Here is a 15399-nt window from a genome sequence, read left to right on the forward strand (position 1 = left end):
GGATCTGTTTATCTGTTTAGTTCTCCCACTGAATCCTCACTGTTAACCTAGGGGTCTGGCACAATAATTGTGTCCAGTAAGTTTTTTTTTTTTTTTTTTTTTTTGAAGCAGGGTCTTGCCGTGTCACTCAGGCTGGAGTGCAGTGGTGCGATCAGAGCTCACGGCAGCCTCGAACTCCCAGGCTCAAGTCATCCTCCTACCTCAGCTTCCTTAGTACCTGGGATTACAGGCACATGTCACCATGCCCATCTAATTTTTAAATTTTTTACTTTTTCTTTTTTTTTTTTGAGATGGAGTCTAGCTTTGCTGTCCAGGCTGGAGTACAATGGCATGATCCTAGCTCACTAAAACCTCTGCCTCCTGGGTTCAAGCGATTCTCCTGCCTCAGCCTCCCAAGTAGCTAGGATTACAGGTGCCCACCACCATGCCCAGCTAATTTTTGTATTTTTAGTAGAGATGGGGTTTCAGCATGTTGGCCAGGCTGGTCTCAAACTCCTGACCTCAAATGATCCATCCCCCTTGGCCTCCCAAAGTGCTGGGATTACAGGCATGAGCCACTGCACCCAGCCAATTTTTAAATTTTTTCTGGAGATGAGGTGCTTGCTATGTTGCCCAGGCTGGTCTCAAACTCTAGGCCTCAAGTCCTCCTGCCCCGACCTCCCAAAGTGCTGAGATTACAGGCATGAGCCACTGTGCTCAGCCCCAACAATTATTTTTGACAGATAATAGGGATGTCTCCTTGCTCTCTGTGTCTGGCCAAGTAGCCCCAGGTGACACTCTTTTTGTTTGTTTGTTTTGGAGACGGAGTCGTGCTCTGTTGCCCAGCCTGGGGTCCAATGCCGTCGTCTCGGCTCACTGCAATTTCCGCCTCCTGGGTTTAAGTGATTCTCCTGCCTCAGCCTCCACAGGAGCTGGGACTACAGGTATGTGCCACCACACCTGGCTAATGTTCTTATTTTTAGTAGAGACGGGATTTCGCCATGTTGGCCAGGCTGGTCTCGAACTCCAGACCTCATGATCCACCCGCCTTGGCCTCCTAAGGTGCTGGGATTACAGGTGTGAGCCACCATGCCCGGCCGTGACACTCGTTTTATAGCATCAGGCTGGTGACCAGAATGTCATGGCTTCTGGGCAGAGGCCAGCTTCCATGCCGTATCCTGTCTTCCTAGTGCAGATGTCCCCAGCTGCAGTGAGTACCAGTGTGAGGGAATGGGCTCCAGACTCCCAGAGGGGCCACAGGGATGGCCACGCCAAGCTCTGGGGAGTAGCCGATTCCCCAGCACCTGCCTGCCCATGCACCTTTGGGGTGACTCATGAGACAGGGTGGGGCTCCCACCTGCCTTCTCCCAAAAGGCAATCAGCTATAAAGGCTCTCAGAGGCCCAACCAGCCCCAGGTCATCAAACAAGCCCCAGTTCCATGGCAACCATTATACCCATTCATCAAGGAGATGTAGAGGGAGGTGCTTCCTGGTTCACCCCACCCTCAGCAGAGACAGACCCCAGATCTGGGCCTAGGACTTTGTGCAGGGAGGGGAAATGCAGGTGACTCAGCCCCTATTCCTCCATCAAACCAGGCTTGAAGATGGGTTAAATCAGAGCTTTTCATTCCACAAAAGAGAAATTCTAATGGGGTCAGAACATCGATCTTCTAATATTTGAAAGCCTGTTAACTAGGAGAGAGAGAGCGAACTATTTTGTTGTAGGAGGACCCACCCAGCTCTGACGGTTTAAAGCATCATGAATGCAAATTTTGAACTCCAGAAAAGCAGAGCTTCCTAACAGTGGGACTTCCACAGCAATGGGATCTGCTTCCTCTGTCAGTGTGTGCCTTTTCTATGAGCGAGAGACTCCTAGGAAAGCAGCAGCCCATTAGGAAAACGTGTGGGAACTCACTCGCGGGTTCTTTATTTTTTTTGAGATGGAGTTTTGCTCTTGTTGCCCAGGCTGGAGCACAATGGTGCGATCTTGGCTCCCTGCAACCTGTGCACCATGAGTTCAAGTGATTCTCCAGCGCCCTCTCCTGAGTAGCCGCGATTACAGGCATCCACCACCATGCCTGGCTAATTTTTTGTATTTTTAATAGAGATGGGGTTTCACCATGTTGTCCAGGCTGGTCTCAAACTCCTGACCTCAAGTGATCCACCCACTTTGGCCTCCCAAAGTGCTGGGATTACAGGCATGAGCCCAGCCGGGAACCCACAGATTTTTTGGATGGTCTCTGAATGTCATGTAACTCTTTTATTTTTTATCAAAAAAATTTTTTTTGACACAATATCTTGCTGTGTTGCCCAGACTGGAGTGCAGGGGCAAGATCATGGCTCACTGCAGCTTCTAACTCCCGGGCTCAAGTGATCTTCCTGTCACATGAATCTCCCAAGTAGTTGGAACACAGGTGCCAGCCACCACACCTGGCTAATTTGGTTTGGTTTTGTTTTTTTAGAGATGGGCTCTTGCTATGTTGCCTATACTGGTCTTGAACTGCTGGCCTCAGGCAATCTTCCTCCCTTGGCCACCCAAAGTGCTGGGATTACAAGCATGAGCCACTGTGCACAGCTGAAATTTTTCGACTTAGTCTTTTTGTACATGTGATATTTTATTCATAGAATCCATAAATGGAAGGGAAATTTCTGAGTTCAGAGCAATACATATGATACAAAACTTGATATATAGACTAGAGTTTCTTAGCCGAACTGGAGGGGCTGGCTTAGGTAATCCATGGACTCCCTGAAATTGGGGACACCATTGGAAATATGTGTGAGCTCAGGGACAGTTTCCTATGATTTTCAGGCCTCAAAATGTCTCTTGGACTCAAAATTGCCTTAGGGCAGAGGACGTGTGTACCCCCAGTATAGAATCTCGGACAGTGAATGTGAGTAAACATTCGGCAGAAAAGCTCTGCCAAACTGAGTGCTCTCATGTGACTTTTTCATCAAGTCATTATTCCTGGGATCTCTTGTACATGATAATCTCACTCTTGTACATGATAATCTCACTCTTGTACATGATAATCTCACTCTTAGAAGGTTTCATCGTTTCTGCTTACCCTAGTTTTCTTTCCCACTCTGTTCCCTCTCCCACCAGACTGGACTCTGAAATGGGCATGTACAGAGACGAAGAGACCCCAACATGCTTCAGGCTTTGAGTGGAGAGGACAAAGCCTCTGCTGGGACAGGGAACAGAGGGATGTGGAGTCCCTGAAGATGCTTATGGACAATGGTCTGAGGTTGGGACAGCGGCAGGAGATACCATTCATCCAGGATCTCCAGGACAAGAGATCAGAATGGCAGTTACATGTGTTTTTTTTCAAACTGGTTGCCAGGTTGGCATGAGCCATGACATCAGAGATTCCAACCTTCCTGATTGGAGGGACCGGACTCCGTGGTGCCTGGAGATCAGCTGGACAACAGTATCTTCTCAGAGCTGTTCTCCACTCCTGACTTCTCCTAGGCTTGAGAATTGATAACATACTCTTCTGGATCCGAGCAGTGTCCAGAAGAAGGCCATGGACAGAACGGAGACTAGGTTCCGTAAGAGGGGACAGATTACGGGAAAGATCATGACCAGCCGTCAACCGCACCCCCAGAATGAGCAGAGTCCCCAGCAGAGCACCTCGGGGTACCCCCTCCAGGAGGTGGTGGATGATGAAGCGTTGGGACCATCAGGTGAGGGGACTGGTGGAAGAAGAGGTGGGATAGGATTGACTAAGATGAAGGAAGGGGGCCGGGTGTGGTGGCTCACGCCTGTAACCCCAGCACTTTGGGAGGCCGAGGCGGGTGGATCACCTGAGGTCAGGAGTTGAAGGCCAGCCTGGCCAATATGGTGAAACCTCATCTCTACTAAAAGTATAAAAATTAGCCAAGTGGTAGTGGTGCACACCTGTAATCCCAGCTACTCAGGAGGCTGAGACAGGAGAATCACTTGAGACTGGGAGAAAGAGGTTGCAGTGAGCTGAGATCACACTACTGCACTCCAGAAAAAAAAAAAGAAAAGAAAAGAAAAGAAAAGAAGGGTCAGCGGTCAGGAAGGAGAACCTGAGGAGGCTGTGTGGGAAGAATGGAGAAATTCAGGCTGGGTGCGGTGGCTCACACCTGTAATCCCAGAACTTTGGGAGGCCAAGGCAGGCGGATCACTTGAGGCCAGGAGTTTGAGACCAGCCTGGCCAACATGGTGAAACCCTGTCTCTACTAAAAGTACAAAATTGAGCTGGGCATTATGGCAGGCACCTGTAATCCCAGCTACCTGAGAGGCTGAGGCAGAAGAATAAATGGAATCCAGGAGATGGATGTTGCAGTGAGCTGAGATTGCACCACTACACTACAGCCTGGGTGACAAAGCAAGATTCTGTGTCAAAACAAAACAAAACAAAAAAGGAGGGACTCAGAGAGCCAGGGACCAGGGAAGGACATGAAGCAGTGTTCGGAGGACAGAGAGAGAGAAGAATGGGGAGGGGAAGGAGCGGCACATGGGGTTGAGCAGAGGAGAAAATCAGAAAGATGGCTTAGAGAAGAAAGCAGTCTGCGAGTCTGGGGAGGATGGAGAGTGGTTTGGGGTTTGGGGTCGGGGTCTAAGGTGATCAGATGCAGAAGCATTACACGGTGGCCTGGTTTCTTTACTCAGCCCCTGGGGTAGATCCCAGCCCCCCATGTAGGTCCCTTGGCTGGAAAAGGAAGAGGGAGTGGTCAGATGAATCTGAGGAGGAGCCGGAGAAGGAGCTCGCCCCTGAGCCTGAGGAGACCTGGGTAGTGGAGACGCTGTGTGGGCTCAAGATGAAGCTGAAGCAACAGCGAGTGTCACCCATCCTCCCTGAGCACCACAAGGACTTCAACAGTCAGCTTGGTAGGAGGACACCCCAGAGAGCACCTCCAATGCTGTTCTTTCTAAAAAGAGGAAACTTCCAATAACCACACTTTTCCAATGGGAAAGATACGCCCCCAGTGGGTGAGCTCTCCACGCAGGAGGACTCAGAAGTGATCACTCATGAGGGACACTTAGGAGACGATAGAGGACTAGGCTAGACTTGATAAAGGTTGGCGCTTGGGATGAGAAAGCTTGGTTTCGGGCCAGGTGCAGTGGCTCACGCCTGAGATCCTAGCACGTTGGGAGGCTGAGGCAGGAGGATTGCTTGAACTCAGGACTTTAAGGCTGCAGTGAGCTATGACTGCACCACTGCACTCCAGCCTGGGTGACAGAGCAAAACCCTGTGTCAAAAGAAAAACGAAGGTGGGGTGTGGTAGCTCATGCCTGTAATCCCATTACTTTGGGAGGCTGAGATGGGTGGATCACTTGAGGTCAGTTGTTCGAGACCAACCAGACCAATATAGCGAAACCTCATTTATACTAACAATACAAAAATTAGCCAGGCATGCCTGTTATCCCAGCTACTTGGGAGGCTGAGACAGGATAATCGCTTGAACCCAGATGGAAGAGGTTGCTTTGAGCCAAGATAGCGCCACTGCATTCCATTCTGGGTGAGAGAGCGAGACGCTGTCTCAAAAAAAAAAAAAAGAAGGAAGGAAGGGCCCAGAAGTCAGGAAGGAGCATGTGAGGAGGGTGTGTGGGAAGAATGGAGGTACTGAGGCAGGGTGCAGTGGCTCACACCTGTAATCCCAGCACTTTGGGAGGCCAGGCAGGCAGATCACTTGAGGCCAGGAGTTGGAGACCAGCCTGGCCAACATGGTGAAACCCTGTCTCTTCTAGAAGCACAAAAATGAGCTGGGCGTTCTGGTGGGCACCTGTAATCCCAGCTACTTGGGAGGCTTAGGCAGGAGAATCACTGGAACCCAGGAGGCGGAGGTTGCAGTGAGCCAAGATCGCACCACTACACTCCAGCCTAGGCCACAAAGGAAGACTGTTTCTCAACAACAACAACAACAACAACAACAAAAAAAAAAAAAAAAAAAAAAAAAGGGACTCAGAGAGCCAGGGACCAGGGAAGGATATGAGGAAGTGTTCTGAGGACAGAGAAACGGAAGAATGGGGAGGAGAAGGAGCGGCACATGGAGCTCAGCAGAGGAGACAGACAGAAGGAAAGATGGCTTGGAGAAGCCAGCAGTCTGCGAGGCTGGGGAGGATGGAGAGTGGTTTGGGGTTTTGGGTCGGGCTCTAGTGTGATCAACTGCAGAAGCATTACACCGTGGCCTGGTTTCTTTACTCAGCCCCTGGGGTAGATCCCAGCCCCCCGCATAGGTCCTTTTGCTGGAAAAGGAAGAGGGAGTGGTGGGACGAATCTGAGGAGTCGGAGGAGGAGCTACGGAAGGTGCTCGCCCCTGAGCCTGAGGAGATCTGGGTGGCGGAGATGCTGTGTGGCCTCAAGATGAAGCTGAAGCGACGGCGAGTGTCGCTCGTGCTCCCTGAGCACCACGAGGCCTTCAACAGGCTGCTTGGTAGGAGGACACCCCAGAGAGCACCTCCAATCCTGTTCTTTCCAAGAACAGGAAACTTCCAATAACCACACTTTTCCAATGGGAAAAATATGCCCCAGTGGGTGAGCTCTCCATGTGGGAGGAATGTGAAGTGATCACTCATGAGGGACACTTAGGAGATGATAAAGGATTAGGTCAACTTGATAAAGGTCAGCGCTTGGGATAAGAAAGCTTGGTTTTGGGCCAGGTGCAGTGGCTCCCGCCTGAGATGCCAGCATGTTGGGAGGCTGAGGCAAGACGATTGCTTGAACTCAGGACTTTGAGGCTGCAGTGAGCTATGACTGCACCACTGCACTCCAGCCTGGGTGACAGAGCAAAACCCTGTCTCAAAAGAAAAACCAAGGCTGGGCACAGTAGCTCATGCATGTAATCCCAGCTACTCGGGAGGCTGAGACAGGAGAATCGCTTAAACCCGGGAGGCAGAGGTTGCAGCGAGCCAAGATCAGGCCACTGCATTCCAGCCTGGCCCACAGAGCAAGACTCTGTCTCAAAATAAATTAATAAATAAATAAAAATAAAAATCAAATAAAGAAAAACAAAATCAATAAACAAAGAAAGTGGTTTCAGCTGTGCCCTCTGAAACTTAATGTCTCTTACTGACTTTTCTAAACCGAAGTGTCTCCATCCATAGTGGGGGATACCAAGGCCATGGTCACACCCTGATGTGACTGTCTCATGAGGAAATGATGGGAATTCCTTTATGACTCTGCAGTGGTCCCTCCGTGTCTGCTGGAGGGGGTCCTGGCTGATTCCCAGCTCTACATCCTGTAGATTCTCACACCCAGGGCCTCCTTCGGCCTCTTCTCAGGGGAGTCTCAGAGCAGGAGCCTCTCTCCCTTGCCCAGTGAAAGTCATTCTCCCCTCTCCCATCCACCTCACCCGCGGCCACAATCCTGAGACTTCCCCCCGGGAGGCACACTTCTCCTCGCTGCCCTGCTGCTCCCACGGAAACCCTGTCCTGCTTCTCACACTGACATCTGCTCTCTAATCACAGAGGATCCTGTCATTAAAAGATTCCTGGCCTGGGACAAAGATCTGAGGGTGTCGGACAAGGTAAGGTTGTTCTCCATGTAACTGTTCCTGTTCCAATGCATGGCTGGGGGGAGGGCGCAGCTTCCAAACCCACAGTTCTCCCTCCACCACCTCCCACCAGATGCTCCTACAGTCTTTCTTTCTTTTTTTTTTTTTTGTGAGACATAGTCTTGCTCTGTTGCCCAGGCTGGAGGGCAGTGTCTCGATCTTGACTCACTGCAGCCGATGCCTCCCGGGTTCAAGCGATTCTCCTGCCTCAGCCTCCAAGCAGCTGGGATTACAGACATGAACCACCACGCCTGGCTAATTTTTGTGTTTTTAGTAGAAACGGGCTTTTGCCATGTTGGCCAGGTTGGTCCTGAACACCTGACCTCAGGCGATCCACCCGCCTTGGCCTCCCAAAGTGCTGAGATTATAGACGTCAGCCACTGTGCCCGACCAGCTCCCATGGTCTTGAGTCTTGGCACCCACAAATTTTTTTTTTGTGAGACAGAGTCTAGCTCTGCTCCCCAGGATGGAGTGCAGTGGCATGATCATAGCTCATTGCAGCCTCTAATTCCTGGGCTCAAGCAATCTTCTTTCCTCAGCCTCCTGAGGAGCTGGGACTAGGCACATGCCACCATGCTCACCTAATTTTTGAAATGTTTGTAGAAACAGGGTCTCACTATGTTGCCCAGGTTGTTCTCCAACTGTTGGGCTCACATGATCCTCCTGTCTCCACCTCTCAAAAAGTACTGGGATCACAGGCTTGAGCCACCACTCCCGGCTATTCTTGGTCTTTTTATGATTTGTCAGCATCTCCCTCAGGATTCTGCTGGTCTCTTGCAGAGTGAATGAGTGGCCCCTGCCTCTCCTATGGGTCCTTTGGGATCTGAGCTCTGGGCCACAGTCTGGCCGCAGCCCTGAAGCTCCTGGTCCCTCTACTCTCAGCTCTTCGGGACAGTTCTCTGCCTGGCACACAAAAGACCCTCCTGACACCAGCCGACCTAGACACACCCCCTCCAAAGATCCCAACGGAGCCCACCATCCTGGGAGCATCACCCAAAACCCTTCCTCTGGCTTCTCGGATTTGCATCCGACCTTCGAATACCCCTCCATCCCGCAATTTCCAAATGAGTACAGTCACCCCAACACTGAGGTCCCTTCTCTGATGGGCAGCCCCTCCCCAGACCCTCATTCCCCCTCTCCACAATCTTCCTCTTCCAAGATGTGACCTCTCCCTGTGTTCCTTTCTCTCCATCAGTATCTCCTGGCTATGGTCATAGCGTATTTCAGCCGGGCCGGCCTCCCCTCCTGGCAATACCAACGCATTCATTTCTTCCTGGCTCTGTGAGTGGTTTGCTGCCTCCTATCCATCAATATCCAATGCCCTGGGACAGCGGGGGAAGTGGGATTCCAGCCTTTCATTTATTCTTTCACCTATTTGTCCTCTTTACTCTATGTACAAAAAAGAGAGGATTATACTATCATAGACTGTTGTTTCTAAACAGAAACTCAGGCTGGGCACAGTGGCATACGCCTGTAATCCCAGCACTTCGGGAGGCCGAGGCAGGCGGATCACCTGAGGTCAGCAGTTCGAGACCAGCCTGGCCAACATGGCCAAACCCCGTCTCTACTAAAAATAGAAAAATTAGCTGGGCGTGGTGGTGTGCATCTGTATTCCCAGGTACTCGGGAGGCTGAGGCAAGAGAACCCTTTGAACCCAGGAGGTGGAGGTTGCAGTAAGCTAAGGTCGAGTCACTGCACTCCAGCCTGGGTGACACAGTGAGACTTTTTCTCAAAAAAAAAAAAAGCCAAAAAAACAAACTCCAATGCCAGTGTACAAATAAAAGAATAAAACAAAAGGAACCATAAACCGCTCCTAAGGGGAAAAGAAAAGGAGTGGAGGAGCGGACATGCCGCTTCCTCCAGCAAGCAGACGTTTCTGGTTCTTCTCTCTCTCTCCTTCCCACATCAACCACAAACGCCATCGACCTCCTCTGGGTTCCCATGACAGAGGCCACAGTTCAGGTCCCCCTCGCATCACTCGAATCCACTCTCAAATGCTCCCCGCTGGGGTCTCCTGGAGTCTCTCCCCAAGCCAGGGGGCTTCCTAGTGCAGCCTGAACATCTTTCCAAAGCACGACAACCTCACTGCCCACCTGAACAACTTCCTTAGCTGATGCCTTTCTCTATCGAGGCCAAGGTCCACAGTGTCAATTCTACCCTCTCTACAATCTCTACAAGCACACTGGCTCGCCATCTTGGTATTTCCTGGCTCGGCTTCACTGCTCCTTCCAAATGCCCTCCACTCGACTTTGTGTTTGTGTTTTCTGTCTGGGTGTCCCGCACACATGTGGCTCTGAAGGGAAGGACCCATTCCTTGAAGTCAGTTCACCCCACAGCCTCTGTGATGCCTTCCCTCATCTTCCAACTTCTGCATGCCCGTAGCTCTCTAGTTACATCCTGGACACTGGGATTAGGTCATCTGCCTTGATTACTCCCAGTCCCATTAGACTAGATGCCTGTAGAAGGCAGGGTCCTGGCAAAATATCAATGTATTCAATTGCTTTTATTTTTTTGAGACAGACTTGCCCTGTCCCCCAAGCTGGAGTGCAGTGGTGAGATCATAGCTCACCGCAGCCTCCATATCCTGGGCTCAAGCGATCCTCCCACCTCAGCTTCTTTATTAGCTCCGACTACAGGGCTGTGCCACCACACCTGGACAGTTTGTTTGTTTGTCTGTTTATTGAGACAGAGTCTTGCTCTGCCACTCAGGCTGGAATGGAGTGGCCCAATCTGGACTCACTGCAACCTCCGCCTCCTGGGTTCACACAATTCTTATGCTTCAGCCTCCTGAGTAGCTAGGCCTAACGGGTGTGCCACTGCACCAGGCTGATTTTTGTATTTCTAGTAGAGATGGGGTTTCTCCATGTTGACCAGGCTGGTCTCCAACTCCTGGTCTCAAGCGATCCACCTGCTTCAGCCTTCTAAAGTGCTGGGATTACAGGCATGAGCCACCGCGTCTGGCATATTTCTTATATTTTTAATAGAGACGAGGGTCTTGCTATGTTGCCCAGGCCCATCTCAAACTCCTGGCCTCAAGTGATCCTCCTGCTTTGGCCTCCCAATATGCTGGGATTCCAGGCATAAGCCACCACTCTCGGCCACCAGTTGGGTTTTTGTCTCCATCCTGAAGGAGTGGGAGACGCCCTTGATCAGGTCTCTGTCCAGCAGAGCCCTCCTGAGGAAGGCATGGCTCTCTGCAGGGTGGGTGCCAGTCCTGAGCTAGGGACGGTCCCTTACCTTCCTCTCTGGGAAGCTGACCTCAGCCGGAGGTCTCTCCTGGTGGTGCCCCTGAGCAGCAACCTGATTTCTGTCCTCAGCTACCTGGCCAATGACATGGAGGAGGATGACGAGGACTCCAAACAAAACATCTTCTACTTCCTGTATGGGAAGACCCGCTCTCGCATACCCTTGCTCCGTAAGCGTCGGTTCCAGTTATGCCGTTACATGAACCCGAGGGCCAGGAAGAACCGCTCTCAGATAGCCCTGTTCCAGAAACTTCGGTTCCAGTTCTTCTGTTCCATGAGCGGCAGGGCTTGGGTTTCCCCGGAGGAGTTGGAGGAGGTGAGTGGGGCCTGGGGAGGTGGAGGAGGTGGGGAGGAATCAGGTGGGCTGGAGGCTGGACGAGGGGAGAGAGGGGTAACCTGGCGAGTCCCCGTCTTCTCAAAGGGCGTTTGTTTTTCCAGATCCAGGCTTATGACCCAGAGCACTGGGTGTGGGCACGAGATCGCGCTCACCTTTCCTAGAGCTCCAGGGACCGTGGAGGCCTGAGGTCATCGGCCTGAGAGAAGGTACATCTACATCCTCCGGGGTAAAGGCAGAATATTGGGGTCTATTTTGGAAATCCGAGGAACCCAATTGCTTGATCCGGCTTCAAGCCTGGGCAACGTGGCAAGATCCCCTCTCCACAAAAATACAAAAATTAGCCAGGCGATGTGGGACGCATCTCTACTCCCAACTACTCAGGAGGCTGAGGCGGGAGGATCGCTGGAGCCTGGAAGGTCGGGGCTGCACAGAGCCCTGATCCTGCCACTGCACTCCAGTCTGGGTGACAGAGTGAGACCCTGCCTCAAAAATAATCATAAATACTGAGTTTGGGGAGGTTCATTATGATTGACGCACTTGAGTTACCGATTTGGGTCGAGGGTTCAGTGAAGCTTTGGTTTACATCTTGTGCAGCTAACCATGTTGAGCACAGAGCATGAGACTTCATCATGAGGAGGTAGGATTAAGGATTAGGCTTCTGGACTCGTGGTTCGTGATGTTGTCACATTAGAAACACATCTAGCATGGTTACAAGTTTAGATCTTAAGTGACACAAAAGGCCCCAGCTGTGATGAAGTCCAAAGCCACATTCTCTGAGGGTGTCCTACTCCCTGGGCAGACCCACCCAAAGTCCTTGCTATGAAGCAGATCACTGGGGCTGACCTTGGGTGTATTAAGTGAGTTTTGGAGTCGTGGTCACCAAAGTGTGAGTTTCACAGTTGAACACGATGTTTCAGAAGCAGGGTATAGAATGAAAGGCAGCAGATAAAATTGCATTTCTCAATTGCTCTGAACTCTAGACTTGACATGGGACGTGAATAACCTTCCTGTCTAGAGAGCTGCCTCCTTGAAGTGTGACATTGTCTCTCTCACTTCCAGAACACCGGACCCAGGGGAGATGTGGATTTTCAGCAGGAACTTTATTCCAATGCTAATGGCAGACACCAGGAAGGAGGAGAGGAACCATTTGTGCACATCATCTAGAAGAACGTGGACCATTCTTGATGGAGCTGAATACAGTGATCACGTTGTCCTCCTAGGAGCAGGGGTGGGGGGAGGGGGGTGGGGTCCTTCTAGGAGTCCTTGGAGAAAAGTAAGAAACCAGGAGTGTTTCCAGTTCCACCCTTTCCTGCGGCACCACCACCCTTTTTATATTGCTGAATTCCAACCTCCCTGGGGCGGAACCTGGAGGTCCTGTTTCTTACAGACTTGGTTGCCACAGTCCAGGAGCATTTGAAGGCACAATGCAGGGGCTCAGATTGGCACAGAATTCTTTTGTGAAATATCAGTGCCACAGATTGTAACAGATAGCTTCATGCACACTCTGCATTTTATTGGTTTGTTTGGGAAATGTTGGCCATTGAATTATTCATAGATTTATTTCAAATAGTTTGGAAATTGTTGTACTTTTGAAAACATGCTGTTCCTGTAGTTTTTTGATGAGAGTTATAGTTGTTATATATACATAAAGATAATTTTCTTTTCATTTTTAAGAGATGATTCTTTTTATCCTAAATATTTTATTATCTTTAAATTTGTTTCTGTATTATTATATGTGCTCCTGAAGTGAGCACTCTTTTTATCTATGATACTTCCATAATAATCTCTTCTATTTATAGCTATTGGTAGCTCCCCACCAGAAAAAAACATAATTCTGGTGATAGAAATTTTTATTTGCTGTTTAGGTTTGTGACTGAATTGTGAGAATTCAGTTGTGATTTTTAGCATGTCTCAGATATATATACTAACACGTCTAATATATACTATCTATTTTATTGGTTTATTTTGAAAAACATGGGTATAGAATTATTTAAATATTATTTTATTTATTGAAATATTTATTAAATATATTTATTTATTTAAATATTATTACTTTCAATATTATTTTAAATATTTTGGAAATACTGGTATTTTTGAATAGATGCTGTTTCTATAAAGCTGTGTGATGGGTGTTATAACTGTTGTATACACATACATACAATTTTGTTTTCCTTTTTAAGAGAGGATTCTTTTCATCCTAAATCTTTTACTTTTCAATCTTTGTATCTATTATTACACATGCTGCTGAAGGGAGCATGGTTTTTATCTATGATACTTAGCTAACATATATATTACATTTATAGCTATGTAGTAGTTCCCCTAAATTCTTGTAAAAATAAATTTTTATTTGATATTTCATATATGTTTGAAATGTGAGAATTCAGATGTAATTTTTTACCTTGTTTTGGCATGTTTGTATGTTACTTTAAAGAGGATGTGTGTTCTAAAGGAGGACATGAGCTGTGTGTTTTCAAGAGAACAATAGAGTGCATCTCTTGGGGAAACATAATAAAAATGAACTTTTCTCACCTTCACAGCAATTGTGATTATATTGGTCTGGATTGATTATTTGCTGCCCAGTGATATTTTTCCTTAATGGGGTTGTGGTTATTTGAACATATTTATTAGCTCTGGAAGATAATTCTGTGCTGTTTTTTATGTAGAAAAGAACATAAGGCTGGGTGCAGTGCTCACACCTACAATCCCTGCAGTTTTGGAGGTCATGGCGGGAGGTTCACCTGAGGCCAGGAGTTTGAGGCCAGCCTCAGCAACATAGCATCTACATCTATTTTTAATTTTTATTTTTTAAAGAAAAACAATAGAAGAGAAGGCTCAAGCTACAGGGTTTTTTTGTTTGTTTGTTTGTTTTGGAGACAGAGTCTTGCTCTGTCTCCCAGGCTGGAGTGCAGTGGCACAACCTTGGCTCCCTGCAACTTTCAGTTCTGGGTTCAAACAAATTCTCCTGCCTCAGCCTCCCAAGCAGCTGGGACTACAGGCACCCGTCTGTACGTCCGACTAACTTTTGTAAAAATAGTAGAGACAAGGTTTCACCATGTTGGCCAGGCTGGTCTCGAACTCCTGACTTCAAGTGATCCACCCACCTCAGCCTCCCAAAGTGCTGGGATTACAGGCATGAGCTACTGAGCCCAGATGCCAAGCTAGAGTTTTAAGGCAGGAAATGAGAGAAAGATATTGAGAGAGGAAAACCAGGTGGTAAGAAAACTCTAAAGGTGGCCGGGCGTGGTGGCTCACGCCCATGATCCCAGCAGGAGTTTGAGACCAGCCTGGCCAACATGGTGAAACCCTGTCTCTACTAAAAATACAAAAATTAGGCAGGCGTGGTTGTGCACGCCTATAATCCCAGCTATTTGGGAGGCTGAGGCAAGAGAATCACTAGCAGAGATTGTGTCTCCTCACCCCCTCTCAAAAAAAAAAAAAAAAGAAAGTTCCTTCAGCAGTTAAAGCTGTGAAAGACAGGCACTCTGCCATGCAATTCTTTGTGATTTTTCTTTTTTCTTTTTGGAGTTGGGGTCTTGCGCTGTCACCCAGACTGGGGTGCAGTGGTGTGGTCATAGCTCACTGCGGCCTCAGACTCAAGCTCAAGCGATCCTGTTACCTTGCCTTTCAAATTGCTGGGATTATAAGCATGAGCCACTGCATCTGGCCTGTGTGACACAATTCTGTTTTTTTGTCTTTTTTGGGGGGAGGGGGATGGAGTCTCGCTCTGTCACCCAGGCTGGAGTGTGGTGGCGTGATCTTGGCTCAATGCAAGCTCCGCCTCCTGGGTTCACGCCATTCTCCTGCCTCAGCCTCCCGAGTAGCTGGGACTACAGGCACCCGCCACCATGCCTGGCTAATTTTTTGTATTTTTAGTAGAGACGGGGTTTCACTGTTTTAGCCAGGATGGTCTCGATCTCCTGACCTCGTGATCTGCCCACCTTGGCCTCCCAAAGTGCTAGGATTACAGGCATGAGCCACCGCGCCCAGCCTATGTGATGCAATTCTGATGTCAACTCCCTGATGTTACCTCAAATGCCACAGGTTAAGGCCACCAGCCCCCACCAGGCTGCCCTCGCTTTAGACACACCTGCAGGCTTGGGTGTCCTCAGACCACATGTACTTCTCACCAACTGGCTGCAAATTTGGAGGTTCCCACCATGCCCTCAAGTTCGATAACTCACTAAAACAACTCACAGAATGCAGAAAAGCATGACACTTTCTTTCTCTTTTTTCTTTTTTTTTTTTTTGAGACGGAGTCTTGCTCTGTCGCCCAGGCTGGAGTACAGTGGCCACCATGCTTGGCTAATTTTTGTA

The 15399-nt window shown here is 49.1% G+C and overlaps 2 protein-coding genes across 51 annotated transcripts in view; one reads left to right on the forward strand and one right to left on the reverse strand.

Annotated features, from left to right (window-relative positions):
- Positions 1-15399, reverse strand: part of LOC107966502 (protein CASP) — a 73321-nt gene that overhangs the window by 46342 nt on the left and 11580 nt on the right. The window lies entirely within an intron of this gene.
- On the forward strand, positions 2954-13657 carry LOC750803 (speedy protein E18). The gene is made up of 8 exons (XM_054655662.2): positions 2954-3663; positions 4619-4837; positions 6157-6384; positions 7418-7476; positions 8699-8784; positions 10821-11064; positions 11187-11291; positions 12145-13657. The coding sequence occupies exons 1-7, from the start codon at positions 3504-3506 to the stop codon at positions 11244-11246; spliced, it is 1056 nt and encodes a 351-aa protein (XP_054511637.2). The 5' UTR covers positions 2954-3503; the 3' UTR covers positions 11247-11291; positions 12145-13657.

Source organism: Pan troglodytes, chromosome 6 (assembly GCF_028858775.2).
Source record: "Pan troglodytes isolate AG18354 chromosome 6, NHGRI_mPanTro3-v2.0_pri, whole genome shotgun sequence".
Taxonomy (NCBI): domain Eukaryota; kingdom Metazoa; phylum Chordata; class Mammalia; order Primates; family Hominidae; genus Pan; species Pan troglodytes.